This window comes from Grus americana, chromosome 3, assembly GCF_028858705.1.
Source record: "Grus americana isolate bGruAme1 chromosome 3, bGruAme1.mat, whole genome shotgun sequence".
Classification (NCBI taxonomy): domain Eukaryota; kingdom Metazoa; phylum Chordata; class Aves; order Gruiformes; family Gruidae; genus Grus; species Grus americana.
Genome location: NC_072854.1, coordinates 27,061,975 through 27,089,963, shown reverse-complemented (window position 1 = coordinate 27,089,963; position 27,989 = coordinate 27,061,975). Strand labels below are relative to the sequence as shown.

Genomic DNA, 27,989 nt, shown 5'->3' with positions numbered 1-27,989 from the left:
TGTCACGTACATCTAAAAACGTAGGAAATGTGCGACTCGGGGCAGATCTGTGAATCTATGCAAATGAGAGAGAGTACGGTTCTACTTTTTTTTAGCTTGTGAAAGGTTTAATATGTGTTAATAAATATAAAAATCTTTTGTATGCTCAACTACAAAATTCCATAATTTATAGTAGTTTTTCTAGTATATATTTTATTATCGCATATGTACAACAGGCTGGCTTTCAAGAATAGCCTTAAAAAGCATAAGCAACAGAGTAGTTCATCTGTGACTTTTATAATGGACCATAAATGTTTCAGAAGAATGGTCTGGCGAGGGACTTCTTGACTCATGTTTTGTTCTGCAGGCTCTGAAAACAAAGAATGTAGATGTATTTAACAATAAACTATACAGCTTTTGGTTTGAACTTTGACTTAATTGAAATCAGTGGCAAAATTCCCCTCTTTTTATGATGAACACTGTGGTATAAAATAATTCCCTTCACCATTATTAATGTACTGTTCTTTCTTCCATCCCCTGTATTCTTTAAATCTGAGTTTTATTTATATGCTGATATTCCTGTAACTGCAAACCTAAAGAGAAAGCCTCTGTTCCCATATATCCTTGACTTGCCTTTTGCATTTTTCTGCATCATTCCTCTTTGATCTGCCTCTGACTTTAATAATGAAATTTGACTCAATATCCTTCCCACTATGTATAGCTCCTGCTACATCATGTTCTGTTACCTATCATCTGACAGTGTAATTCTTGAAATCTGGCCATTTAATTTGGTCCAAGAAAATGTATCATTTAAGAAAGGGCCATGTTCATTTGACTAAGTGAATGCACATTTCTGCTTTCTTACCAAGCATTGGTGTATGGGCAGTTTCTCATACTGTGTGTGGGGAAATGTTTACAGAGTCCTATCAGCAAAAGTGGCATTTGGCAAGAATATTAACTACAATAGCAGCATTCACGGTTCCATTTCTAAATATGTTATAATGCTGAATATTCTCATTTCCTTTCTGCATTACCTCTGCCTGCTACAGGGCTAGGAGGGTAGCCTTGCAGAATTTTTGCATTCAGATTTCACCTTCCCCTGCCATGGGACAGGAAATGAAACCTCCTGAAGCCTGGGATCTCTGCATGAACGGAGGGCATTGTAGATACGCATCGTATTTCACTCCTCCCTGCTGACACCCGCGATGTCAGTTCTTTCCATCGCTGGGGCATGCTGGACTGTTTTTAAAGACAATCGCAGTGCCAACCTCTTAACTAAGTCAAAAGATTTTATTTTCTGCTTTTCCAGTTTCCTAGAACCAATGATTAATATCCTTATTAAATTACCTGATCTTTAGGAGAGTCAGCAGGACTATTCCTAGGATGAGAACGATGCAGGAGGAATAGGCAATAATGTAGACTGTTTCACCTATAAGTAAAAAACAGAAAGCAGACATGAAACATTTACTTCTTTACAATAATAAGAATCAGATTTGAGACCTGAATTGGAATGCATACATATGTAAGCTAAATTAGCTAGCAATTCTGACATAAGTAATTAAAAGGAGGATAAGGACCTAGATGGTATGCCAATGGTAGGAATAATTCTTCCTTCACCAGTTGGTGCAAAATCATTTTCAGACTCCTTTTAATAAATACCAGCTCCAATAACACTTCGTATGTGTAACAATACCTTTTACTCTACTCAAGGGGAACAGCCTGGGACTGTCACTTGTGTTTTGGAGTATTCTACCCATTGATTTTAAGGTGTTTATTTTATTCTGTGTATCAAAGGAGACCTGGCTCTTACTTACCTGTTAGACCTCTTTTCCCTTTTTTGCATATTACCATAATTGTAATGTGCAGCAATACTTGATCTAGAAACAAATTATTGTAAAATGGGGTCTAACACTGTGTTTCTGGGCCCTGTGCCCATGGAGTTTCCTCTTTCTCTTAGGCTTCTCACCAAAAAGTCACTTAGATGGTTTATGTGCTAAAAATTCCAACTGCTGAAAAACTGGGATTTGTTTCAACTTTTGTTTTCCAAACGAGGAGAAACTTATTTTTCCTGGAGGAATGAATCCATCAGTTTTGATTAAATATTCTGAAGGAAAAGTTTCAGTTTAGAATGTAACGTAAGCCCTGAACCTGGGATGGAGAGGTGCGGAGATTAGATGACTTGACAAGAGGACTCAAATCCAGAGCCGCAAGCATGAGACCTTTCTGTTGCTTTCCTGTTGCACTGATTCTGTCATGTTCATACAATTAAATTAGTTTTGTTTGTATTAGAACTCAAATGCAGAGGGCCTTAACTGTTCCCAAGCTGCTCCACCTTACATAGTCAGTGTAACATTCACCAAGGAAGAGATGGAGTCCCGGCCCCAGCACTGGGCCAATTATCTGGGCTGTGACAAGGCCAAATTCTGGTCTCTGAATCAGTTATCAGTTATTATATGTTCTGTGTGTTTGTGCATATGCACACACAGACCCTAAATGGAACATTTATGTATACATTATATATGCAACGGATGTAGCGTATAGTGTGATGCGAACAGAGGCGGTATGGAGCAGCTCCAGTAAGACAGAGTGAATATGTATTCTACAACGAGACGAGCAATGGGCAAGGGCTGAGCAGGGGGTTGGACCTGCCTGGTTTTTATCGCAGGATGACGCTCGCTTTTTCTTGAAAAGCCATCCAAAAGTCAAGTTTTCCAATAAAAAGAAATGAACGCAATGACTGAACCATCACAAATTGCACAGAATGAACACATCACTTAATGCAGCAAGCTACTGAAAGACATTGAATGTGGTGAATTCTTGAATGAAGAGGGGCAAGGTCTATCTTAGTGCAGGACTGCTAATATCATACATTAAAAAATAGATCAGCAGTTGGCTCTCAAGTTACAACACTTCTGTAAGATTATGAGTTTTAGGAAAAGAATAATTTTTAGACTTTTTTTGCAGTTTCTGAATCTTAATTGTACACTCAGTCATTTTTTTTTAAACTTTCTACAACTGTAGGAACAGTTGTAGGTGCAAAGGTTTCCTACTTTTTTTGAAGTGGAAAGTGAGGTTCACACGTATTTAAGGCAAATAGAAGTCTTTAAAATATATCACTTACCACAAGACTAGGAAAATTATTAGGAGCAAGAGTCACGGATGGTTAAAAATGGGCTAATGTAATTTCACCAAGACACTAATATTTTTCTTTAAAAAGTTGGAAAAGGTTTAATTTTGATAAAACAAAAAATTCCCAAATGATCAAATGAGATCAAAAGTTCTACTTTTTGTCAAAATCTTATAAAACGCTGTGGTTTTGGTGAAGTAATTGCTGGTAAAACAGATGTTGCTTATAACATTTTTAGTTCTATGGGGAGCACAAGAAAGATGTTAATGATAAGACCATGCTAGAAGCCATATATTTTCTCCTACCTACTGAGAAGGGAGGGAATTTGTACGGCTAGGAGAGGGCACAGTTTTGTGGCTGAAGAGCTAGTTCTTAATTTTATATCTTCTTTGTGGTTTAACTACTTGAATGTGCTTATTCATCTTCCCTTAAAAATGTTGGGGTGTGTGTTTCTTCATAGGCACTCTTCTCTTCTTTAAAAATCCAGAGGATCTTTAATAGAAATTTTCACTATTAATCTATATCCAATCAATTCTTGAAATGTGAAATAGTGCTAGGGAAGTTAAGAAATATAGATAGGAAATTTTGGCTCTGTTCATCCCAAATCTTGTCCATGAAAACTACCAGAATCCACATATCAATTTCTGTATGACATAATGGGCTTTATTATCCCATTTTGATCTCTGTATACATGGTATTGGTCATCCAAACATGATCTAACTAACAACGAGTTAAGGCTTAAAAAACAATGTCCTAAATGAACAATAAAAACACTGACGGACATTAGGCACGTTTGTAGTTATGGATCAGTAAACAGCCTTAGTTCTCATGCTGTGTGCCCATTTGCAGTTCGCTGGAATCAGAATCATTTAGGTTGAAAAAGACCCCTAAGATCATCGAGTCCAACCATCCAACCTGCTCTGCAGAGCACATAGATCCATCACAAGCATTAAAAACATGATTAAAAGTTACAATATTTTCCAATTCTTAGCAGACCTGGTAAAAAATGTAGTGTACATAATGTGCCTGTGTCATTACTCTTCTAAGAAACAGCTGTCCCTATTTCAGACTCCGCTTCAACTGACTGAGGTGCAGAAGGGCAAACCTGGTTTGGGTTGACTAAGTGGAGAAAGGGATACAAATATCTGCATGTACCACGAAAAAAGGAAGGCACACACAGTGTCTAAAGACTTATAATAGGAGGTGGCTAAAATACGAGATGTTTCCATATGTTTCAGAGAGTGAATTGACACAAGTGGAGAGCAGTCATTTCCATTGCAAGGGGGAGGGCCGCGAGGTGCTGGGAGGGCTGGTCTGTCCCATGGAGGTGACCTCTAGGCATGAGAAGCTCGTGGACCTTCTCAGCTCAGGGCAGGTCTATAGCAGGGCCACTGCCACTGCATGATGCATGTCTTGCCCTTCGCAGGATGGGCTGCAAACCTCAGGGACACAACGACTGGGGCTGCAGGTACCACTGAAGCACCAGCTAGAGCTGTCTACATAGACACACGGATGTTTCCAATGATGAAGTTCCGTAGAGGATAGCTGTGGGCTCAGCAGCTGGAACAATTAGTGGGATTACACTCTTGTGTAAATCTATCTGCTTATGTATACATAGTGAAATGGCTGTGAATATTCATTGGACAGATTAAATCTGGCTGGTGCTCAAAGGTTTCTTGGCTACCCACAGCTTGTCACAGGCTTTTTTTCTACATTTATAAAACAATCAGATAGACAATGTTTCATACCTTACAAATTAAAGTCGCTGGAGCTGAACTAATGTCAGTTCCCACAGCAGCTGGTATAATTATAGATAAACCCTGCCAATTACTTGTTTATCTAGATTCTCAGCATGGCATAACTCCTCAATAGGAAATATATGATAACTGTACAATTTAAGACAAAATGAGATTAATTTCAACATTTTTGGGTCAAACCCAATTTTATTGTATCTCACAAGAACAGGATAAGAATTCTGTATTTCTAGCTTTCTCTTCCAGCCAAAAAATACTTCAGCTCCAAAGCTCTATGCTGATGAAAGTAAATGCTTATCTTCACACATGAATCATTTTTCAAATTAAAGTGTGGGAAGCAATCTCTTAAATTATGTGGATCTGTAAAATCATGGAGATAATTTGCATAGGATAAAGTCAAAACCAGGCTGAAAGTGCCTAACTAGGTAGACCATAACAACATTTTGAAGTTTGGAGAATTTTTGCTTGATTTATCACTTTGTGATGTTGTTTCCAAAATGACAGAAATTTCTGGCCCCATCTTACAGCAAAAGTCTCATTAACTTTTATATGGTTAGGACTCTGCTCACATCACATTTTGTTAACAGGGTATCAGCTCACAGACGACTGGGTTGGCCTGTACCCTTCCAGGTATGTGAATGAGTGTAATTCCAGTCAAGATTTTTACACAATCCTGTTATCTTATGGTTACACGAAAAGCTGCAATAATATTCTTCCAACTGAATACGGTTATATTTGTTTGCAAATATATATGAATATATGTATATATGTTTAGATTTATTATTTATTATGAAAGACTCCTTTTATTAAAACCAATCTTATCCAACGGCATGATTTGCAATGCCACTGAACAGAAAGGAGAAATCTTACTGGTTTTTGAACAGTGTTTTATTGAATTATAAAATTAAGAAAAAGTTGAAGAAATACTGAGTTTCTTCTGAGCATGTTGATCTGTAGACCGTCATTAGTCTGAGTTGGTGAAAGACATCCCTGGTGAATGACAAGCTAACTAAAAGATTGTTTTGAGATTTTGATGTTAGGACAAGACATCGGCAAATTGTATCTCCTGCTTTCCAAGCAGAAAATAGCCAGGAAGCAAGTATCTTCAAATATCTTCACACACACAAAAGACCATATTTGACAACTTAACCGTTTTGCCTCTGCACCCTGGGATTCTTCTTGGGATTTGATTTCAGTAAAGATAAATATTTTGTAAAGATGATAACTCCCTTTGCAGCCTGAGTAATGCACATTTACTAGCATATGAATCTAGGATACTGGGTTAGATTTTTGGCAGTGGGATTTATGAAACAATTTGCAATATGGTTTTTATCATCAGGTAGATACCCTGAATCAGATTCTTCTCCTTGACCTGGCTTCCTATGAGACGTTTATAGCTTGGAGAGTTCCCATCTACTGTACATGACAGCTCCAATAGAAGGAATATTTTATTGTATGTTTTAGGCTGGTCAGCATTCTTTTTACTTTTCTAAGGCCATCCAAAATTCTGTTAAGAGTTCAAGGACAGGTTTTTGGAAAGTATTAAGATTTCAATGGGAACAGAATTAACTGGGTGCAGGCTGCTTTTTGCAAACTTTAATCTAAATCTCTGAGGGAAATGTGTAATACATTTTACCCTCTGAAAGGGTCTGCAGTTAGAACGAGTCACAAGGGTGAAATCTCTCACATTTTACATTTTCTCACTTAGAGCAGGATTTCTTGCATTATGACTTGCATTATTTAACCACTAGAGTCTCGGTCCAGCTAGAGATTGAGGCCCCCTCTGTAGCTGGCAAAGGGAAGCCAACACTTCCAGCAAAGAAAGTCTGAGAAGGTGGGATTAATCTTCCTCTGAGGGTCCCCGACTTTCTTCTCTGGCTACGCAGAGCACTTGGATGACACGCATGATTCTTAAGTAATTTTAATGCTAAAATCACAGCTGAATTCTTAATTATTCACACACAGGTCTCAGGAATCCCATTCCCATTAATCTATTTTTATACTTCCCAGGTTGCCCACTTCGAAAATAGTTGAAGGATGGAAATGATAGAAGCCCCTTCATTTTGTACTGTGTGCAGAGCTTGAATTGTTTTTTCACTGTTAAAGGTGTTCAGTATGAACAGTTCTGGGAACTAATTCATAGTAATGTCTAGAGTATTGTAATCTGCCCCATACAAGGTAGAACAGGTCATTCTCGTTAGAGTCAATATTTGTGCATTAAGCTCTTTAGTGTTCTCACTCTGTAATTGGGTCCTTCAAAAAATATAAAATTAATATTATTTCAACCATGAGAATATTTGTATAGTAATTCAATATCCTTTAACTTTGTCACCTAATTGCTTACAGTAAATGCATGGAAATAAAACCAGATGCAGCTCTTCAGCCCGTGGGATAACATGATCCGCAATGGCATGCCCTTCTGTTGCATGAGAAGGTAAAGTCTGATGGAGTGTAACACAAGCCCCTTCTCAGACCACTTACTGTGGCATCCTAATTTTGTTGTTGTAACTACTACAGCACAAAAAGTCAAGAGAGCTAGGAGAGAAGTAGGTGTGACATCAAAGCTAATAATTTGTATTACACATTATGACTACTACTCTCTAATGACTGTACAGAGTCAGGCTCTGGCAGGCTTAATAGCTTAATTTTCCCCAATTATAATATAGTGATTGTGAGACATCTATTTCAAAACCACTTATCACAGAAATTGGTTCAGTCTCATTATCTTTATTTTGTGGTTATATGAGCTAAGCCAAACAGGTGGAGACATTTTTCCACATTATGTTTGAATGGGGAAGCAACAGGTAGAGCTCACTTGCCTGAACCCACCCGAGGGACCAACCTTTAGTCTTCGCTGTCATACACGAGGGAAATTTCAAGAGTACTTCTATGAAAATCATGGGATGGTTTGCCCAAACTCACCATTAATTGAAGAAGAATGGAGCTGTGCTCTGGAAAGCTTTTCTCCTGGCATTTCCGTATTTACCCAATGAAACCCTTTCTTCTTAATGGAAATTTGACCTGAACATTGGAAAGAAAATATCCATTCAAAAAATTACTTTAAAATAGTAATTTAAGTGAATATTGCTGTTTGGTGTTTTGATAAGAGTAACAGAATTTATAAAGGCAGCTATTTAAAAATACTGTTTACTGATATTCGATGAACAAAGTGAATGTGTGAATGACACTTCTTCCTTTGACATCTCAGTTAAACCTCCCCTATAGTTTGTCTTATGGGGGACAAGAGTGCTTTAAAAATATTCTCTGCCTCAAAACGGCTTAAATTCTCTTTTCACATAAACTATTTTAGAAATCGGCCCACCAAAAGAATTGAGCCCACTAAACCAATATAGAAGTGGTGAGAAATGGGTAGTAGTTTGAAGCCATTTCCCAAAGGCAGAGTTTATTCTCCAAATGAATTGCTAGACCTCAGCCAACTCTTTCCCAAAGGCCTGTCCTCTTAGTGGGCATAATTTCATGAATGTATCTGAAATTATGTATCTTGTGTTGAAATGAAAAATAAAAGGTTTACCTAAATGGAATGGTTTACAGAGCAAGAGGCTAAACCATAGAAGACTATGCGTGGTCACTCACATTAACTGTAAGCTGAGAAATTTGTATTCCCTAGAGGAATGAAAACAACATGACAACCAAAGGTTCCTGTTTGCAACCTCGAACATTGTCTAAATAGCAATGGAGTAAATGTCCTCTTGTGAGATCCAAAAGTACAACCCAGAGTTAAAATATTGTGGAAATGTAACTTTTTACTTTCTGTCACTGGCATTTTCTTGTTCCTGTTGTGGCACTGATCCTATATCGGCACTGAGCCACGCTGTGCGTCTGTCTCATACAGCAACCAGTTACTCGCAGTTCTTGCCTTTCACTGGGTCTGCAGCAAACTTTAATCCTGTAAGCACAGCCCCAAGAGCAAACGCTTGTAGCGAGGCAGTGCCATGCAAGAGTAGGAAGGTGTGATGGTCTAAACACCACTTGCAGGTCTGCTCGCACCAGCTCTAGAGGCAAAAATCCTTTTTGCTAGCCCTGGGTATTTGCCTATTCAGAAAGACCTCAATGTTAAAAATCATCACCACTGTAAGAGTGAAAGTTATCCAAAGGTCACATCCAGGCCAGGTGAATGAGTTAGCAGAAGGGGTTGAATGAGGTCTGCAACAGAGCACTCACTCCCCCTCTCTGAGCTGCCAGGCAGACAATGGCCTTTAACACCGTGCCTTACAACCAAACCCATAATCATCTCTCTCTTCAGTCTAGCTGCATTGCAACTAGACATCTCGAAAAAACCGATAGCAAGAATGACAAGACTCTGCAAATGTTCTGTAGAGCAGGTGCCAATCTTTTACTCGGCCAAAGGCCCTGCATCCCCAAACTGTTTTGGTTTAACTAGCAGGAATTTGTTGCACCACAGGAGCAAGCAGGCTCCTGTTCTTCAATCCCAATTAGGTTAGGGAAGTTTCCATAACAAAAAACGCCATTTTATCCTGAGACTGCTTCAGGGAATGGCAAAAGCTCGTGAGCAATTATTTGATTATTATGACATGAGGGTCATCTTTTTGCTTGGTAGGTAAAGAATAACTAACACAATGATGTGATCACTCATTTGGACCATTAAATGCAGCCATAAAGCAAGCAAACAAATAAATAACATTCATCAGCAAAATCACCGCCAGTAGTCTCAAATCTAAGTGTGTTATGGTATCACATTTCCAAGGGAGTTGTTATATTATTTTTAATCTTTTCTCTGAGTCTGAATTTTAGTAGTCATCAACTAAGCTTAAGGGCAGTGTTTCAGCAATTTGACTTTAACTTCCGGGTAAACTTTGAGTGACAAGAAAAAAAATTACACCCTTATCAGTGATAACATTTTGGCCACTAAAACTAAAAAATGAGCTAATTCATTCAATGAAATGCATGCATGCAATTAATACATGTTTTTAAAAGCCAGTCCATCAGATGGAACTATAAAATAGTCATTGCTTTTCATTGAAATCTTTAGATATGGTTACCTCTCCCAAGCTAGGTTGAGAATATATATATAATTACATATGGAAGATGACTGGCATAGGGTATGATACACTAGCAAGTAGTATACCCTAAGAGGCTTTCTATAGCAAAATAGCTGGTGTGATAGATCAGAGATTTGAGGAGAAGAAGGTACTTTGGTCTTTAATCTGGACCATGGACCAGATGCCTGGATGTAGCTGGAGCGTTGCAGAGGCAGCAGATGAACCTTCAGGTTCACTATTAGGCTGCAGGAGTCCAGGAACCACCCTGTGATGTGGAACCACCCTGTGATGTGGCCCACAGCACAATAAGTGGGCACAAACAGGGGATTTGCCTCAAAGGCACACTCCTGATTCAGACTAAAATATTAATATTTGCTCCATATTGCCATTCATTGCACTAAATGCTCTCTCTTAAAGAAAGACTTGGCAAGGACTTTTACAAGTAGCTGATTTAGCACATGAAAGGCTTTACTGGTTCTGAGAAAGTACATACACGTCATCTGAGTTAACCCCAAATCCTGAAGCCTCCATCCACAGCAGCTTTTTCTTTTGAGAGGCCCTATTTGAATCATTGAAGTTGTTTTCTGTGGAATGAAGCCTATTGCTAAATGTGTGTAAGATATACTAATATTTAGATTCCAAGAAGAGAAAAAAGAAAAAAACCAACATAATATGTCATATTATTTGTAAGAACGGTGTACCAAAGAACATTAAAACAATGACAGAAAAGCTTTGGACTTTTCTAATCTGCATAACAGTATAGACCCCAGAAGTCATTCTTTTATTATTATTATTCCAGAAAATTCATGTAATGAGACATGAAGTCAATTTTATTGATTTACCACTAATATAAATATTTCCCCAAACCAGAGGATAAAACTACATGCAATTTGTATTTTGATTTGGAGTAAAGAAGCCCACAGATATAAATCTTGCTGAAATCAGTAGTAGCAAAGATATAGTAAATATTTGTTGTAAATCAACATTTTAATATTCTTTAAAGCTAACTATTCTTTAAAACACGTGTGTTACTCACGTAACTCACTGAAGCAGGATTTGCTGTGAAGCATGTGATGGAAGAGCTCGCACAAAGACCGTTCCACGGGAGGCAAATTCTGGCAGGTACACTCCACGCGCAGCATCGTGCCCCAGTTGCTAATGTAGGCTGCTTTGCAATCAGCGTTTGCAGAACAGGGCATGTCATCCTTGATTAAAGTTTCAAGACAAGCTTCATCATCATAGCATTTTTTGGTCACATGTCTCCAACACTTTGACCGGAAAGTTGTGTATTTTTTCCTGGTGGAAAAAAAAAAGAAGTATACAATGACCTCCATGATTTCAGAAAAAGACATTTAAGGTTTATCACAAAAAGAGAGTGTATTCCCAAGGTACCACTTAAGCCTTAAAAATCACAATATTCAGTGATAGCTGACCTAAATTCTGCTCTGATTTGCACACAACTGGTTTGAGTGAAATTTGCAAAATTGTAATTTGAGGAAAAACTTGGTTTTACTGCAAAAGTTTTTGAGAAAAAGCAACTGCACTTCTAATCGGCACCTGTGGAGATTTTCCCAGGGTCCAGCAAAAATCAGTGTGAATACCAACAGCCTCAGCTCCTCAGAGGAGAAATGCGGACAGAGGAATTAGCCCAGTCATCACAATGAAACCACACCAGGGGCTGCTCCAGTGGATCAGTTTGTCGGGCAGTGTGAAGGAAGAATGAATATTCAACTTATTTTACATAAAATAATCTACATCCAATGCCAACTCCTCCTACCCTGAATGCTAACAAAATACAAAATGTCCAAGGCTCAGGAAAAATTAGAAGTAACTCAGTTGACCTTACAGATTAATTGATAGTGGAAGTAAATTATGAGAAGTATTAACTTGTTTCCCAGCTCGATAATCTCAAATTATTTCAGTTTATATTTGCTCTTAGGATAGAATACAATTGCCTTTTAATGCACTATGTATGACAATAGAAAATATCTATTAATAGTTAACTAGGAAATCTGTAGATATTAATTAGAAACCAATTTATCACATGTTAAATGTTAGGGGATGATAAAAGTAAACTGTTGTATGATGTACATTAATATATTAAAACATTTTTTCCTTATTCATAAAAGTAGATTATTAATTTACTGTTGATAATGTGTAGCTGTTACAAGCAAGTCACATGGAAAAGCATGGACTGCTACAATACTGGCTAGGACATTATAGTAAATATTTTCATTACAAAAGCAAAGGTTTCAAAGCAGATGCCACCTCTGTGCTAATGGAATTATTTTTATTCACCTCCTGATTTATAGATATGGCTAGCCATAATTCACAGACTAATTTTGCTAATTATATCCACTTATTGTCAGTGCCAGGAAACATTAATGTTCCCAAAATAATGGGTAATGCAGCAAGTCTCCATTATGACATTACATGTGTACACATGCACATGCACAGACATACATTTGTAGCCCAACTCTTCTTGACATAAAAAGGGGCAATTCCCACTGACATCAATCTGAACAGCCTGCACAGAACTGAACGCGTCTCTTGGCCTCCTGCTTTGTTGACTGAAGCTTAATTTGAGCACAGCTTGGAGGTAAAATTCAGGTCTAATCCACAAGGGAACTGGTGACAACACTGAAAACCAAAGTGGGCCTACTGACCATCCACAAATGGTGGCAATTAAGTAGAACTACGAATATGAACTAATCCTGTTGTGTTTTGTAAAAATAAAATCCGAAAACTGCGTTATTCTTCATGAGTTTGGTGGTGTGTGCATGTTTCAGTGCAGCTTTTTTCAAGTATCGGTATGCTTGAGATGAAAAGAATAAGGCAAAAGTTTTCTGAACGGGCCAAGTTGGTTGTATGGCCGTTGGGTACAAAGGGTCAGACTCTGCGGTGGAAGAGGTAATTACTTTCACCAAACAAACTTTGTCTGGTTTGCTGCAAAATTTGTGCAAACTGCTAGAGGGCAAAGGTGAAGACTGGCAGGTGTTATCTGAAGAAAGCAGTAATGAAAATATGCAACAGCATAGTTTGTCCAGCAGAAATGGTGTTAAGTGTCATGACGCAGGCAGAAGAAAAGCCCAGACTAGATTCCAGAACTTTCTGAAAATGAACTTTTCAGTTTACTTGTGGAATTACCACAGTTGATGCAGACATCTGTGAAGATGTCAAACACAAGTGATGATATACAGTAGATACAGTGCACAAAATAATTTTGGTATAGATGAAATGTATGGCTTATGTATAAAAATTGTTTGATCAAATCATTATTGAAAAGCACCTTACTGGGCAAAATCTTTCTTCTACTTACCTGCACAATTCATCCTCTTCACACATGTGGATGACATTCAGGCATGATGGGGGCGGAACTGCAGTAACTGCACAGGGCTTGCCGTGGAGAAGTTCTTTGGCTCTGTGGCAGGATTCATCACGCTGGATACAATCACAAAATGTCATCATTTGGGCAACTTCAAAAGGCATGTTTTGATAGAAGAACCTTATGGCTGCTTGACATTCTTCCATGTTGCACTTCTTATTCACTGAGCAAACCTTAAGGTACATGGACAACTGTTTGTTACACACTTCATCTTCAACACACTCCTTGTTCACATCCAAACAGGTTCTGTTTGCTGTGTATGCTAAAAAGAATAACACCTTTTAAAATGAAATCACAAGAGAACCTCTCTCAAGAGATCATTGGTAGTCATCCTGCCTGCAACATTCCCATTAAAAACAAGTTTGACTCCCAAAACCTCTGATCCAGCTCTCCCAGCATTGCCTCTTAGAAGCCCATTGCGTGATCTTCACACTTCTCCCTTCCACTGCTTGGCCCCCATAAGCAACCTTCCTGCAAGTTTCTGCCCCTGCCAGGTAAATAAGGGAGAGGAAAGTGAAAACTGGCAAGATGGAAGCTTCTTCATGGTATGTAACAGTTTCTGGAAGCTAGTGGCTAGTGGATACTGCTGAAATCTCCAGCATGCAGTCTTATGCTAGGCTACGTAATAAATAATGGAGAAGAGAATACCAATTACATTTCTGTGATTTTAAAGCTACTTTAGGTATTTCCAGCCTAAGCTATAAACCTTCCAAAAGGATCTAGATAATTCTGACCCTAAAATGTTTATGGGATAAGACTTGCCTCTGTAAATTTAACAGGGTCAGGATTGATACTTGACATTTTTGGATTCTTATCTACTCATTAGCTTAACTGAAAATATGTTGAGTTTATTGACTCCCTAATTTGGATGAAAAGTATTAATTTTAATCTGAGGTACATTGTACACTACCTGAAAACAGAGCTAAAACTCATTATTAGGATTCACAAATAAATTCAGACTTACCTTGTTTGGAGAGAGCAGATAAACTCCACTGTAATTTTGTTTCTGTACTAATATTGTCTAGAACAAAAAGATACAGATACAGGCATAAGTGATAAATCATGCCTTAGCTTAGTTTTTAAGTTTAAAGTATTGGCTGTGTTGCTGGCATAATGCCAGTAATAAAAATAAACAAGAATAAAACAAATTAGCTTGACCAAATAGGATCTGTCAGCTTGTTAACAAACTTTAAAATCCTTGTTACATCTATTCATAAGGTTTGGGGTGAAAGCACAGTTTATCGATGGCTGCTGGTAACATTCTCTACATAATTATAGATCCTGTGAGCTCAAGAAGAGTCTTTAGAGCTGCTCAGCATAGCATAAAGTCAGATTTCTTGTGAATAAGTAAAGGCCAGAGGCCTTAAAGTATTCATCAGTGCACCCAGTTTTCAAGCTCAACTAACTGCTTGTCATGATCTGAAGTCAAGGCAGGCAGGCAATTCTTGCTAATAGAAAATTATTGTTATTGGTCTTATATTTTTTCTAGTTATTGTGTAAAAGAGACTGATTTGGATCAGGTTGTGTCAAATGAACACGTTGAAGAACAATAGCATTTGCACTCAGGCTATCATTTTGCTATCAGATTTGTCATTCACATCTAAATAAGCCCCTTAAAACTATCCTGTGTCCAATGCTAAACTGCAAGTGATTAAGAAAACCTTTTTCACAGCCTTGTGCACACTACTGCTATGTATGAAAGCACTCAGACTGCTGGAATACCACTAACCTGTGTCGGTGTCCTGATTTTTATCATCATCATCATCATCATCATCATCATCATCATCATCATCATCATCATCATTTTCACTAGCTGCTGAAGCTGGGCTCTCTTGAGAGTATTGTAAACAAGGGTTGTTAAGTATTCCCTTCCATATTTTAACGCATCTCATCTGAAGTGGCTCTGAGCACTTGCAGTCTCCCAGCACTGTTTTCCTCAGCTCTTTCCACGCTGACAAACACTCCTGGTTGACCGTCGGGAGCCTGCATTTTGCTGCGTCTGCCTGGCATGCTCGCTCGAAGCTCTTGAACACTAAAAAGCAGTAAGGGTCCTCTCGACAGTGTTGTTTTGCAGTACTGCAGTTGTTCTCTAATTCTTCTGAGTGTCTTTGGTCTTCGGGGTTTTTGTGTTGCCTAAAACTCAGTTCAGTACCTGATCTTGAGGAAGTTTCCAAATATTCTGTACAAATAGGTACAAACAAAGATATAAATCCAACGGAAGACAGAGCATCATCACTGGTCAGCTCAGAACAAACTCAGGAAAAGGATAATTGTCTTAATGCAATAAAAAGAATGAAACAGCCCTAGTTTCATTCTGAGCTGTATGTAAATACATAATAATTTCAGAGTCTTGCAGACTAATGAATCTTCCTCATGCTTACTGTGTCCCGGTAGCTGTATGATAGAGTCTACTTTAACAATTCAGCTGCTATCAGCAATACAAGAAACCCTCACTAAAATTACTGCATGAAGGGATTCATCTCACATAATTTTAACCACCTACAGATTGGAAATATCCTGGATTATCATCTTAATTCAATGCATAATTTGTAAAGAGAGAATGGCAACTCCAGAAGGTGGTTCATTCATTACCTAAAATAGTCATTTAAGTTAGACAGGGACAATTACTCCTGAACGTATCTATGAATGCCATAAGCTACCATCGGTGTGTAAAACTGATACTAGTGTAACTCCATCCAAACTTTTTGATATATTGGTGAGAAATGTAATCTCAATCAGCAAAAAAAATAAAATTACTTCATTTTTCTAGAAGCAAAAGCAACTGTTCCAATGACGTCAACATCAGGTTTTAGATACCCACTCTTTATGTTTGGTGCAAGGAGTAACAGATCAGGATGTTGGTATTTCCTCAGCAATAAAGCCATATATTCTACTACTATATGATGTACGCTGATTGATGCCGGCAGGGAGTGATGGATCTGTGTCATGGATCAACCCTGGGGCTCACTTTCCAGTCTCTCACTGGCTGATTTTACCTCTTGTATGTCAGCTTTGCTAATCGTTACTCCAGGAGACGTTGGATCAGGAACTGCAAGCCTTTCATGCACCAGGTAATTCTCAGTTATAGAGATAGGCTTCATGAAGTGAAAAGAGTTCTCGGGATCATAAAAAAAATAAATTTAAAGGACCTGTGCCCATTGATTACAATCGAATTTTAAAAAGGATGCATTTTATATATATTAAGTACAACTTTATGAAGATAGTAACTACGTTTCCCACATCCAGTTACCTCTCCTAGATGTAGGGAAGATGCTCCTGTAGCACAATGTGACACAACTGCACAGCTGTGCATCCTCATTCACTCACGCTCCCAATCACGAGGCGTCTGGATGTGGTTCTTTCTTCATACATTACATAGATCCAGAGCGCTCAAGCCTCCTTGGGCGACAAGGAGCCCTCAGCACACATTGTATTTTCACTCTTGCTTTCCGCTGGATTGAGCAAGAACTTTAGAAACCATTTGAATGTCTCACATGCATTTTATTGGTTTTGTTTGTTATTGGCATTGCTTTCTTATGCATGTTGGAGTGCGAATATCATAGAAAAGACAAAACTATTTTTTGGGGGGAATTATCAGAGTTAAGAAATATGCAAAGAAACTTGAATCCAGTTAAAATTAGGGTTACAAAATTATATATTTCTTTTTGCTCTTCATAATTAAAAGTTTATATTTAGTTACCTTTATTAATGCCACACTGTTTCCCAAGCAAAGTCATGATGCTACAAAAATCCTCTGTAGTGCAGACACAGTTTTTAAATTCTGGGTATTCGTCAGCCAGGACCTGGATGATTCTATTACATCCAATAGTGTCTTCTGCCTTGCATCTATTACCTAGAACTCACCATTAAATTATAATGTTGTTACTGTTTATGAACGCTTAAGGGATATGGTTACACAAAACAATTCAATTGAAGCACAAAAATAATATGTTTTGCCAAGAGAAGATGGTTTGAACTTAGTTTTGTTTGAAAACCTGTCATAATATACAAATTTTAAATAATATTGAGTGATATAACAAAGTTGTGGGTACAATATTGCTGCCTTTTCTTTGATCCGACCCGTTGCCAGAATGTCTGTTTCTGTTCTCATTTCCAAAGCACATAAAACCTTAAACTCACACCTTGTATTCCAGGTAGACAAGGCACAGAGACCAAACTAAAAAGGTGCACAGGGGTCGAGGAGCACATCCTGAACTGAGGCACTGAGACACTCACCTTGGTCCTGTGTAGAAGTGAGGTGCCTGGTGCAGGGACGGGAATTCACAGTGCAGGGTAAGGTACTGCCACGTAACGGAGTAAGAGAGGACGTAGGAGGGTAGGCGCAGTCCCGTGGTAATGGTGACGCTAACCCCGTCCTGATGGATGTCAGCTCTGGTTCAGATCCCTCACTCACGTGAGGATGGGACGAGCCTACAAATGCCTGGCCATTTGGATATGCCCTTGGACTGCTACCCTACAGAACAACTGCACTGCCCAAGATTGGCAATGACAACAAATATAAAGTAGTCCAAGAAGATTCTGATTTTTAATTTTTTTAATAATAAAAATAAGGGAGAAGTTAACGTTAAAAAAATATGCAGAAATATTAGTTTTCCAGTTCAGTTTCAAGCCTGTTGCTTGTGTGTGCACTTGGACTCAATGGCAAAGACACACAGGCTGTCAGGTCATATTTTCCTCGTACGCATAGTAAAAATAAAGAGCATGTACTAGTTAGTGGTACAAAGGTAAATCAATCAACCCTCTACTTTATGGACTAAAAGGTTTTAAAAGTATCTCATTACTTATTATTACTTAAGAAAGTTACAAGTTACTTAAGAAAGTTACATAAGAAGCAGTTTTATACGATTTAAGAAAGTTTTATTCTGTGAAAGCCATGGTCTATCTTGTCAAAGCAGATATACAGGTCCCCAAACCAGCACATTTCCTCTCTTCACCTCGTAGGTATTAAGCATATCACAAAATGTAAGATAAGGAGTATGTGGCTCACAAGACCCAGGCTGGTCACGGGGCAGCACGAGGATCAACTTTAATCTACCGAGCACACACGCTATTGTGTCTGCCCTGTGAGCTGTGATGTCTGGCTTCCTGCCTTGCTGCTTCCCCGGTGACCAGCGTGGAGCAGCAGGGACCGTGTGCTCTAGTAAAACTGCAAGGCTAGCAGCCATGTGTCACCGCCGCCACAGACGAGCTTTAATGTGATTAGAGTTTTAACGTCATTTATATGTTGTTGACACAAATAGCAGCAGAAGGCAGTCTAGGTGAAGGCCTGCAAGAGGAAACGTGCATTTTGCCTGTGCCTGAAGGAATGAGTATCAGCTCTTGCAGAGTGCACATCCCCATCCTGCCACCCCAAAATCCTGTTTCAAGCAGTGTCTGCATTACCCTTTCTCCAGTTGCTGTTGCTGACTCAGGAGGGTTTGGGGATGTACTAAATTGTGCGCTGCTACAGCTGTGCACTGTCACAGTCCAGCAAGAGCTACAGTTCCCAAACTCTGGTCCCACTTCACCTCTTCTATCAGCAAAGGAGGAGGTGATGGTGGCCGGGCTTGTCTGTATCTCTCCAAACCCATCTCCAACTTGTCTTCTGCATTTTTAGAAGTAGAGCGTGACCCTGACCCTTAGCCCTCACATTTCTTTCTTTTTCCAGTATCCAAGAAGCTCAAGAGATCTACTGAAGGTCACAGACATAGGACACTCCCTGACCATAAAAATAGGGTGGAAAGTATGTGGTGACAGGGGAACTATGGAGGTCCATGCAAGTGGGTGGATGGATATTCTGCTCTATATTTTATCAAACGAGTAAGGCATAATAAAAGAATTTCAGGAGACAATTTCAGGAGGACGAATTCCAGGGGTAGAAAAAGAACGACAAAGATCAGGAGGGGTTGGTGTAAAAATTTAGCTAATTTACAAAATTTATGACTCTCTTCTTCAAGATCCTGAGGACACTTCAAGGGTGGAGGTTAACAGAGGTAGGATAATAAGAAACACAAATCCCAGTATATTTTATGCAGCACCCCAGCCTCACTTAGCTCATCTGTCTTCATGACACTAACACAGGTAGAGGGGCTGCGTTCAGAGTGGCCCTGTGCATGGTGAACACACTGTGCTGAATCACAGCAGCTGCCAACCAGGGAGTGAGAGGTAGGTTGTGGGGCTATGAACATACAAAGGGCATAGACAGAATCATGAAGCGCATCAGATTTATGGGGTTCCCTTGCCTGGCCTCTTGAAAGCTGTGCAGAAATAACCTATTATCAGTATTGGTCTGTTTGTACACTGTGTTGATTCAGCTGTGATGAACAGCAGAAAAGATTTTATTGCTGGTTTTCAATTATCGTTGCTTTACCATTGATTAGTTCTAGGTAATATATTTTAACTTATACATATGCTTCCGAGGCATTTAGAAAAAATATAAATGTAAATCTCTGACCTAATGTTTGGCAGCCTTTATTCATAATTTGATTTATTTATGTGCACATAATTTATGTACATGGGACCACAGATAGAAGCATGACACTTCCAGGGTGATAATCTCTGTTCTTGCACAGTCAGCTCTTCAGTCATCTCAGTGGGAAGCGCATCTGAAGACTGCAGAGGAAAGTACTGGGGTTTCCCCTCTAGCACTGGTGAGGCCACATCTGGAGTGCTGTGTCCAGTGCTGGGCTCCGGAGGACAAGAGGGACATGGGCATATGTGGCTCCTGCAAAGTGCCACAGATGTGATTAATGGACTGGTGCATCTGTCCTGCGAGGAGGGACTGAGAGAGCTGGGATTGCTCAGCCTGGAGGACAGAAGGCTCAGGGGCGTACCAACACACATACCCGTGTGTGAACACCTGATGGGAGGGCAGTGGATAAGGCAGGGACAGACTCCTCAGTGGTATCCAGTGACAGGACAAGAGGTACAAACTGAAGTACAAGAAATTCCATTTAAAGGTCAGAAAAAACTTTTTTAATATGACGGTGGTCCAACAAGGGAAGAGGTTGCCCAGAGGGGTTTTGGTGCCTATCATTGGATAGATTCAAAATCCAGCTGGACACAGTCCTGGAAGACAGCCTGCATTTGAGCCTGCTTGAGCAGGAGGTTTGGACTAGATGTCCAGAGGTCCCTTCCAACCTCAATGATTCTCTTATTCTAAGAAAAATAAACTCTTCTGAATCTAATTCAAAATGTGATTCCTTAATATTTAAGTAATCTGAGATTTTTTTTCTTTTGAACTCAGATGTTTCCAGTTCTGAAAAATTCAGAAAATGTATACTCATGGTTAAATCAGAGCTCAGTAATTTCTGTTTTTTTCAGTGAAATAACAGAAGGAAAAACAAAAAATCAATAACAACAACAACAAAAAAAACCAAACCCAACAACCAAAAAACCAGAAAACCCCAAACCTTAAAATCTTCATTCTGCAGTGCTGAAACATTTTTTACATTTTCAAAGTGAAAACTTTTGATTCCATCAAAATTAAATATTTCAGTCTTTTCCATCCTGACCTGGAAGCAGACTCATAGAGATTTTCACCCTTTTTTTTCCCCCCCTGTATCTTGGCAGAGAAGAAGAAGCGGAAGAAGGATTGGACTCAGAGGACTATAAACTGAGACTCTGAAAATGCTGCTGTAGTAGTAGGGGAGCAGTGATGGACAGTTTCACAAAGGAGTGACTTAGGCAGTCTTCTGGAGAATGGTCCAAGACCTGCTCTGAAGAGCAAAGTATGGAGGTCTTGATAATGCACACAGTTAACTTGGTTACAGCCCGAGGGACTGAGTTACTGAACCCATGGCACAGAGTATGTTTGTAGTTATGTCTTTACATAATGAAACTAGCAAAAGGAATATTTGCCCCATTGCCTATTGCCTCCAACTAACATGTTCGTGCTCAGCACTGAGACGCCTTTTCCATTCCTACAGCTCATCCGTGAAGTTTTTAGGCTTGCACATGTAGAGTACTCTTGACAGTATAATGTTATTCTTACTAATAATGCTGCTGGTAGATTTTCTGTTGCTGTTTCTGTGGGCTCTCTGAGAGGTACCATCAGCTGCCTGACTGTGGGTTTACACCCTCTGGGGTAATGGCACCTAATAAGCACATTTAGAATAATTTGTCCTAGACCCAACACAAAATCTGATTGCCCTGCAATTCTGGAGAGTCCTTGCTACAGGTTATTATCTTAAAGAAATGTACAGATGCAAAACCAAACAAGCAATCACAAGAAGAATTTATTTTCAAAAGGTCTCTCTGACCCAGTTACAAATACAATTAATACCGGTGAATAAGCACATAGGACAATACGTGAGGGAAATGGCATATTATGGGACAATGCAATAAATCCAAAGGGGAGACCACAGAAGTCATCTTGCTGGCCCACCTCACCTGGTTGCAGGGTATGATGAAGAACAGGCTACAGTACAAATCCTAATCTTTATGTCAAGCAGTCTTGGTGCTAACCCCTTTGTGAACGATGCGAGAGAAGCAAATTCAACTACTTCTGATTTGGGGAAGAGGTTTGGTTCTAGAGAGCTCATTTTTAGGTCACTGTCTTGCACCTGAAAGTACTGCATATTCCAAAACTTTTTTTTTCAAACAGCAGCCATATCTTTTGAAACTCTTCCCCTTCACATAAAATATTTAAAAACTCAATAGAACATGAGCTGAAACCCAGTTCCTCTGGGGACTGTTGTAACCATTAGGTTATCATGTATTTTTCATTTACGCTGTCTGTTCTTAAAAGTATTCAGCCATTCTATGCAAAGCAGATACGTATCTGGAACAAGACACACTTAAGAAGGACCCCTCAGAGAATTTTCTGCTCTAATTATTTTAAATACTGCCTTGCGACTTAGGACACTTGCGTTCAACTTTCTGCAACAAATCAGACAGAGGCATTCAGGTAGCCCACACTGCACGTGAATGTTCTAGCAATGGGCTATTGACCGCATCTTCTGCTGCCTGGCTTCCCACACAGACCAGACACGAGACTGGGTCCTGACATCAAGACAGACAGAGGAACATTCACTTTATCAACTCTGCTGCAGCTGAGGCTCAGAGCAGATGATGGCATCAGGACATGACTGGCTTTGTTCAAATAATGTCAAGATAAGGAGAAAGGAAGTTTCCATGGAGATATAGATACCTCTGATTCCCGGTGAAGGAGAACCTGCCTTATGGAATTAAGTTGCTAGAAATGACAGTTATGTACCTAAATACCCTTGGCTGCATTTATGAACTGGACCAAGGCACGGGCTAGGCTAATGGCAAGTGACTGTATCTATACCGCTGCACTTTTGCATGGTACCTGGTCTGGACCGAGCCAGCTAGACTGTGAAGATAGCATGGACCTGGAGTCACTTCCAAAGGGCAGTTTTATGCAGCTAGTGTGGGAGTAAGACAGTTTAGTTGTATGGATACGTGCTGCCCCATGACGGTTGAACGGAGGGCCAGAAAATAGTCCCTGACCCATTTTATTTGCTAGTACTGATGTAGCCTTGGCAGATCAAGACCCTTGACATTTATCAGTCAACAAAGGTGTCATGATTAGCTTGGTCTAGTGACACTACCACACTGTACTGCCACTCTTCTTCTCCCTTCCATGTTCACAGCACCTGGCAAATGAATATTCAACATGTAACAGCAAGGTCTTGAAGGGACTGAAAGACAGAGAGAGATGGTGACTGATACTCAAGATTTATTGAAGAAAATAATAGGCCTTTGGAGAAAGGAACATTTTCATCTGAACTACAACAAAGATTAGAATGAGTTTCAAGTCAAACTTAAAATACCTGGTCTTTCCCCACTTAAAGCATATTGGAAATGACGCACCAAGCATTGGCGGTGCAATAAACAGAGAGAGAAACTTATTTTTCTGCTTTCATTTATGTGACAATCTGTTTAACAATTCAAGGAGGCTTAGTCACATCATAACCTGCACTTTATCGTACAATCACTCCTTGCAAGTGAATCATTCTGACGTGTAGGTACTGTTCACTGAATAAATACAACGTGCCTCCCTACAACACAACTTTCTTTCAGATATGATTTATTTGATTTGTTTCTTATTCTAATAAAATATTTGAAAATTACTCTAAGTAACTACGACATTGTTTTGGGTATCTTGCGAGATCACAGAATCATAGAATGGTTTGGGTTGGAAAGGACCTTAAAGACCATCTAGTTCCAACCCCCTGCCATGGGCAGGGACACCCTCCACTAGACCACGTTGCCCAAAGCCTCATCCAACCTGGCCTTGAACACTTCCAGGGAGGGGGCAGATCAACTCCTTCAAATTATGGAAAACAAGGTTGGAACTTTTTTTCAGCTGCATGCTGCCTTTGTTTAACAGGATCCCATAGGAACATAATTTCTACTGAATTCAGACTTCTTGAGTTGGTTCGGACTCTGACTTTGTTCATAGTCCAGAAATTTCATTTATCACCTTATTGAAGAGATAGTGTGACTGTTACCGAAAATAGTATTGGCCATTGTCAAGGATTTCAGAAGTTGACTGTCTTTTGCCATCATTTTATCTTTAAAATCTCACTGACTTCATTCAGTGAGCACAGGATTATTATGATTAACTATGAATATGCAACGATTCAGAAATTCAAAATAAAGCTGTGTACACCATAAAGAATTACCTGAAATATTGCAGACATCTTCAATAACATTCCAAACACTCTCACATCCATTTGCAGCATTTATACATTGCTCCCTCAAGTGCAGACAGTCAGTAGTCTGGGCAGTAGATATACTTGTAAAGTATATGAACAACACTGTAAAAACAGAATATAATGACTAGTTAATACAATAGATATTTTAATGACCTTTTTCATTTACACTTAGATTATAACAATGTAATTTATTATAGTGTATCTATAGATTCAAATTTTCTACCAAGTTACTTTTTAACAGTGAAAAATTAAATTTAAATTTTAAATTTTCAAAGTTGCAGTGTGGCACATTTTTTATTAGTTTTACCCGAATATTATAACACTAACTATAGCTATATATGACATTAGTTCATAGATATACTGTGTTCAGTTTTGGGCCCCTCACTACAAGAGGGACATTGAGGTACTGGAGCATGTCCAGAGAAGGGCAATGAAGCTGGTGAAGGGTCTGGAGCACAAGTCTTATGAGGAGCGACTGAGGGAACTGGGGTTGTTTAGCCTGGAGAAAAGGAGGCTGAGGGGAGACCTTATTGCTCTCTCCAATTACCTGAAAGGAGACTGTAGTCAGGTGGGTGTTGGTCTCTTCTCCCAAGGAACAAGTGATAGGACAAGAGGAAATGGCCTCAGGTTGTGCCAGGGGAGGTTTAGATTGGATATTAGGAAAAATTTCTTCACTGAAAGGGTTGTCAAGCACAGGAACAGGCTGCCCAGGGAAGTGGTTGAGTCACCATCCCTGGAGGGATTTAAAAGATGTGTAGATGTGGCACTTGGGGACATGACTTAGTGGTGGATTTGGCAGTGTTAGGTTTATGGTTGAACTTGGTGATCTTAAAGGTCTTTTCCAACCTAAATGATTCTATGATTCTATATATAGAAATGACTGCAGTTCTGAGATCCATAATAAATTATAGAAAAGAAGACAGTATAAAATTCAGAGGAAACAACATTTTATTTGGACTGCAGTTTCATCAAGCTAGAGACTAAGTAAGAATTCCTATTAATAGATCATGTGTAAGAGAGTTGGCAGCTACACAACTGTTAGATAATAAATGAGATTTTATTTCATACACAGTAATATTCACCCTCTTTGTTTTTACTTCACAGATGCATAATTTCTTGAAAGCACCCCCCACCTTTATGTCTTTATCTGCTTCCCTGAGTGCACTGCACCTAAAGGCCATGTTAATTGCATAAAACTTTCTGAAACTTAAGACTGATACAGAGGTTTCAAGGTAAAGAATTTTAAATCAGCACCACCTCTGGCTTATCAGTATAAAATTAAATTGCCTTGCTAAGAAATGATAAATCAGTTGGGGTTTAGCTCTTTCATCAGCATTCCCATGGTAACACAATCTCTAATTTGTAACCATGTTGTCTTAATTTTCTATAAAATTTTCAGACACTGATTTCAGGCCTTATCAAACTAGCTGCTGAACACCTGGTAGGAGTGTTTTCCTTAGGTGTTGAAGGACACAGCATCTCCCAAACGAAGTCTCCTGTTTTTTTTCCCCCCTTATGTTCAGGCAAGTTCACATGGAATTTGAGGAATTTCCAGCACTGTTTAATTCCTTAAACATCATCTGCTAGAGGCATGAAATATTCCCTCAGGACTTGTCTCAATCCTATCCAGAGAAATGAAATGTTTCCAATGATACATTTGATAAATAAGAAATTAAATATCAAATATCACTCTTAATAATCTTAAAGAGACACTGCTGTTTAGAAGTGACGCCATCCCTTCTGGAAATGATCATTAGCTGTGATATAACAGTGCTGCCATAGGGAACACTTTCTGGATGCATGTTGATAAAGAAGAAGTAACATTTAATACTTTATAACCGACAGGTGCAATAACATCTAGTGTGCCTATGAGACACAGAAGAGGCCACATGTGCTTAGTATAGCTGGTGTTAATCCTTCCCAGTTGTGCATATTCCTGCCAGTTCCCAGGTCTATGCAGGGCTGGTTGTGATTTCAGTGATTTCCAGCATGAAACACTCTTAGGCTGTGTCTGTAGGTCAGCCTGGAAGAATGATCAATAGAAATGGCTCCTGTCACTTGACATTGAGGAATGTGCAGCTGGCCCATCCATAGGGAAAATTTTGGCTCATTATGACAGCATTTTAGTTTTTGGACTGTCTCCAAAAGTTCTTTCTAATTGTGAAATTACTCAATATTTATTCAGATGATAGAGGAAAAAAAAGTTGCCAAATACCTTACAGGTGAAAATGACTGCATGTATAAGACAATACAAAATTACAAACCCTGGTCCTTTTCAAGAAAAGGTATTTTGCTGGAAGACAATTTACCTGTTTTGTAGGTACTAACACAACAGAAGATTTATGCATCTGATTAGGATCCACAGCACAAAGACTCTGTGCTGTCTCCCTCCTGTTAAGACAGGTTTTGAGAACCAGTGGCTGAAAATGAATAGTCAAAGTAGGTCTGACTGAGCAGCCAATTAGCAGGTCCTGCTCCTTTGTAATAATTATTTCAGAGTGTGTTTATTTCAAACCCACCTGGAAACTGTGCCCACAAAAAGGAGGAGATGCTTTTGCAAAATAAAGACCCAAGTGGCATAATCTATGATTAAAGCTAATTCAGTCTAAGAAAGGGCTTCTCTAGATCTAATAACGTAGTATGGATGGGTTTTTTTCTTTCATCAGCAGTACACAAGGGGCACACTGTCGCTAGCACACAAGAAAAAAACTGGCCTATATGATTTTAGAATCCAGCGCATTGTAGCTTATACAATTGCTTAAAGTGACAGTTACTACTTTAGTCATTCGCTTCAGTTATTTACTCCAGTATTTGTAGTACTAAGCAACTGTTTTCTACTTAGAAGTGTTCAGGGCATCTAAGAGCTAGTTTGTAGCTAAAACTTTTAAAGAGATCCATTTTGACATGAAGACACATAAATTTAGATTTCTACAGGTACCTGTATTTTTGTACAGGTGTCTATTGATTCACTGGGGAGGTGTAAAATTCCCTGTTCTGAAGAATTTGGTGTCTAAAGTGAAAAGAGGAGAAAAAGGACATTGTAGCACCTTCACTTTGCAGATTGGGAACTGAGGAACAGAGGAATTGCAGCGTCTCTCCCAAGAGTGCAGAATTATTATCTGGCAAATAATAATGAATAATGGGAAACCAAGCTGTGGTTTCTCTCTAGCGGCAAGAGCAGCAAGATAGCTGGCTCCAAAGAACAAAGGCAAACTATTGTTGAATATAGTTTGAATATAGTTGAAAAGTGATAAAGGACAACTTTATTCCAAAAAACTCCTGAGACAGAACTACCTACAGAATGTTTTTAACAGTGCAATATGTGTTTAGAGTAGTGGGATGTTAAGAGAGAAGCACCATGTATACAATATATAGAGAGAGGAAGAGGAGAATAAAAGAAATTAAAATATACTTGTCTCATTGTATTCTCTTCTACCAAATCCTTCTGTACCAGCTTTGTTGATTTTCCCTTTTTCTCCATTCAGACCCAAAGGGAAATGTCAATAGCCCTCTGTATAGCGCTGCCAGCACTAAATGCTGCCCACCTAGCAAACAAGTGGCTGTCTATTTAGACAAGGCATCCCATTTGTGGGTCTCCTCACCGGTTCAACTTTTTATCACTGCTGGCGCTGCCGGGCCTGCTACCCTGCCTTACCTCCCGCTGCAGACAGGCAACCCGGCGCCGGGCTGGAGAAGTCAGTGCCGAGCCGCAGGGCCTGGCGGCCGCACACCCGTGCGAACCCCCGGCGTCGCACACCGCTCGCCCCCGCCTTGAGGCTCCCCGGGAGAAGGAGCAGGGGATGGAGCCGTAAGGGGAACCCGCGGAGACGAGGGGCCAGGAGGGCGAAGCGAGGGTCCTGGCGAGGCGGGGGGCTGCCTCCCTCCCCGCCTCCCGCCGCACTTACCGAGGCAGAGGAGCGCGGCCATGGCCGGCCGCTGGCGGCTGCAGCTCCGCGCCGAGCGGGTCGCGCCGGGCGGCAGGTGCCGGTGCGGGGCCGCCCCTTCAGCACCGGCCGCGGGGACAGCGCCCCGCCCGGC

At 39.6% G+C, this 27,989-nt stretch overlaps 1 protein-coding gene across 1 annotated transcript; it reads right to left on the bottom strand.

Annotated features, from left to right (window-relative positions):
• Positions 1-36: 36 nt before the first annotated feature.
• GFRAL (GDNF family receptor alpha like) lies at positions 37-27,989 on the bottom strand. The gene is made up of 10 exons (XM_054819070.1): positions 27,857-27,989; positions 23,919-24,053; positions 16,967-17,125; positions 14,996-15,445; positions 14,231-14,287; positions 13,201-13,528; positions 10,918-11,177; positions 7,783-7,881; positions 1,327-1,408; positions 37-349 (listed from the first exon to the last, which is right to left on the bottom strand). Exons 1-10 carry the CDS (start codon positions 27,876-27,878, stop codon positions 262-264), a joined length of 1,680 nt encoding a protein of 559 aa, XP_054675045.1. The 5' UTR covers positions 27,879-27,989; the 3' UTR covers positions 37-261.

What these genes read in the sequence shown, in the direction of transcription:
- GFRAL (XM_054819070.1), bottom strand. Translation starts at nt 27,878, where the DNA reads ATGGCCGCGCTCCTCTGCCTCG. An exon ending in GGCCGCGCTCCTCTGCCTCG is followed by an intron (nt 24,054 to 27,856) that starts GTAAGTGCGGCG and finishes CTGTTTTTACAG; the next exon opens with TGTTGTTCATATACTTTACA. An exon ending in CTGACTCTCCTAAAGATCAG is followed by an intron (nt 350 to 1,326) that starts GTAATTTAATAA and finishes CTTTGTTTTCAG; the next exon opens with AGCCTGCAGAACAAAACATG.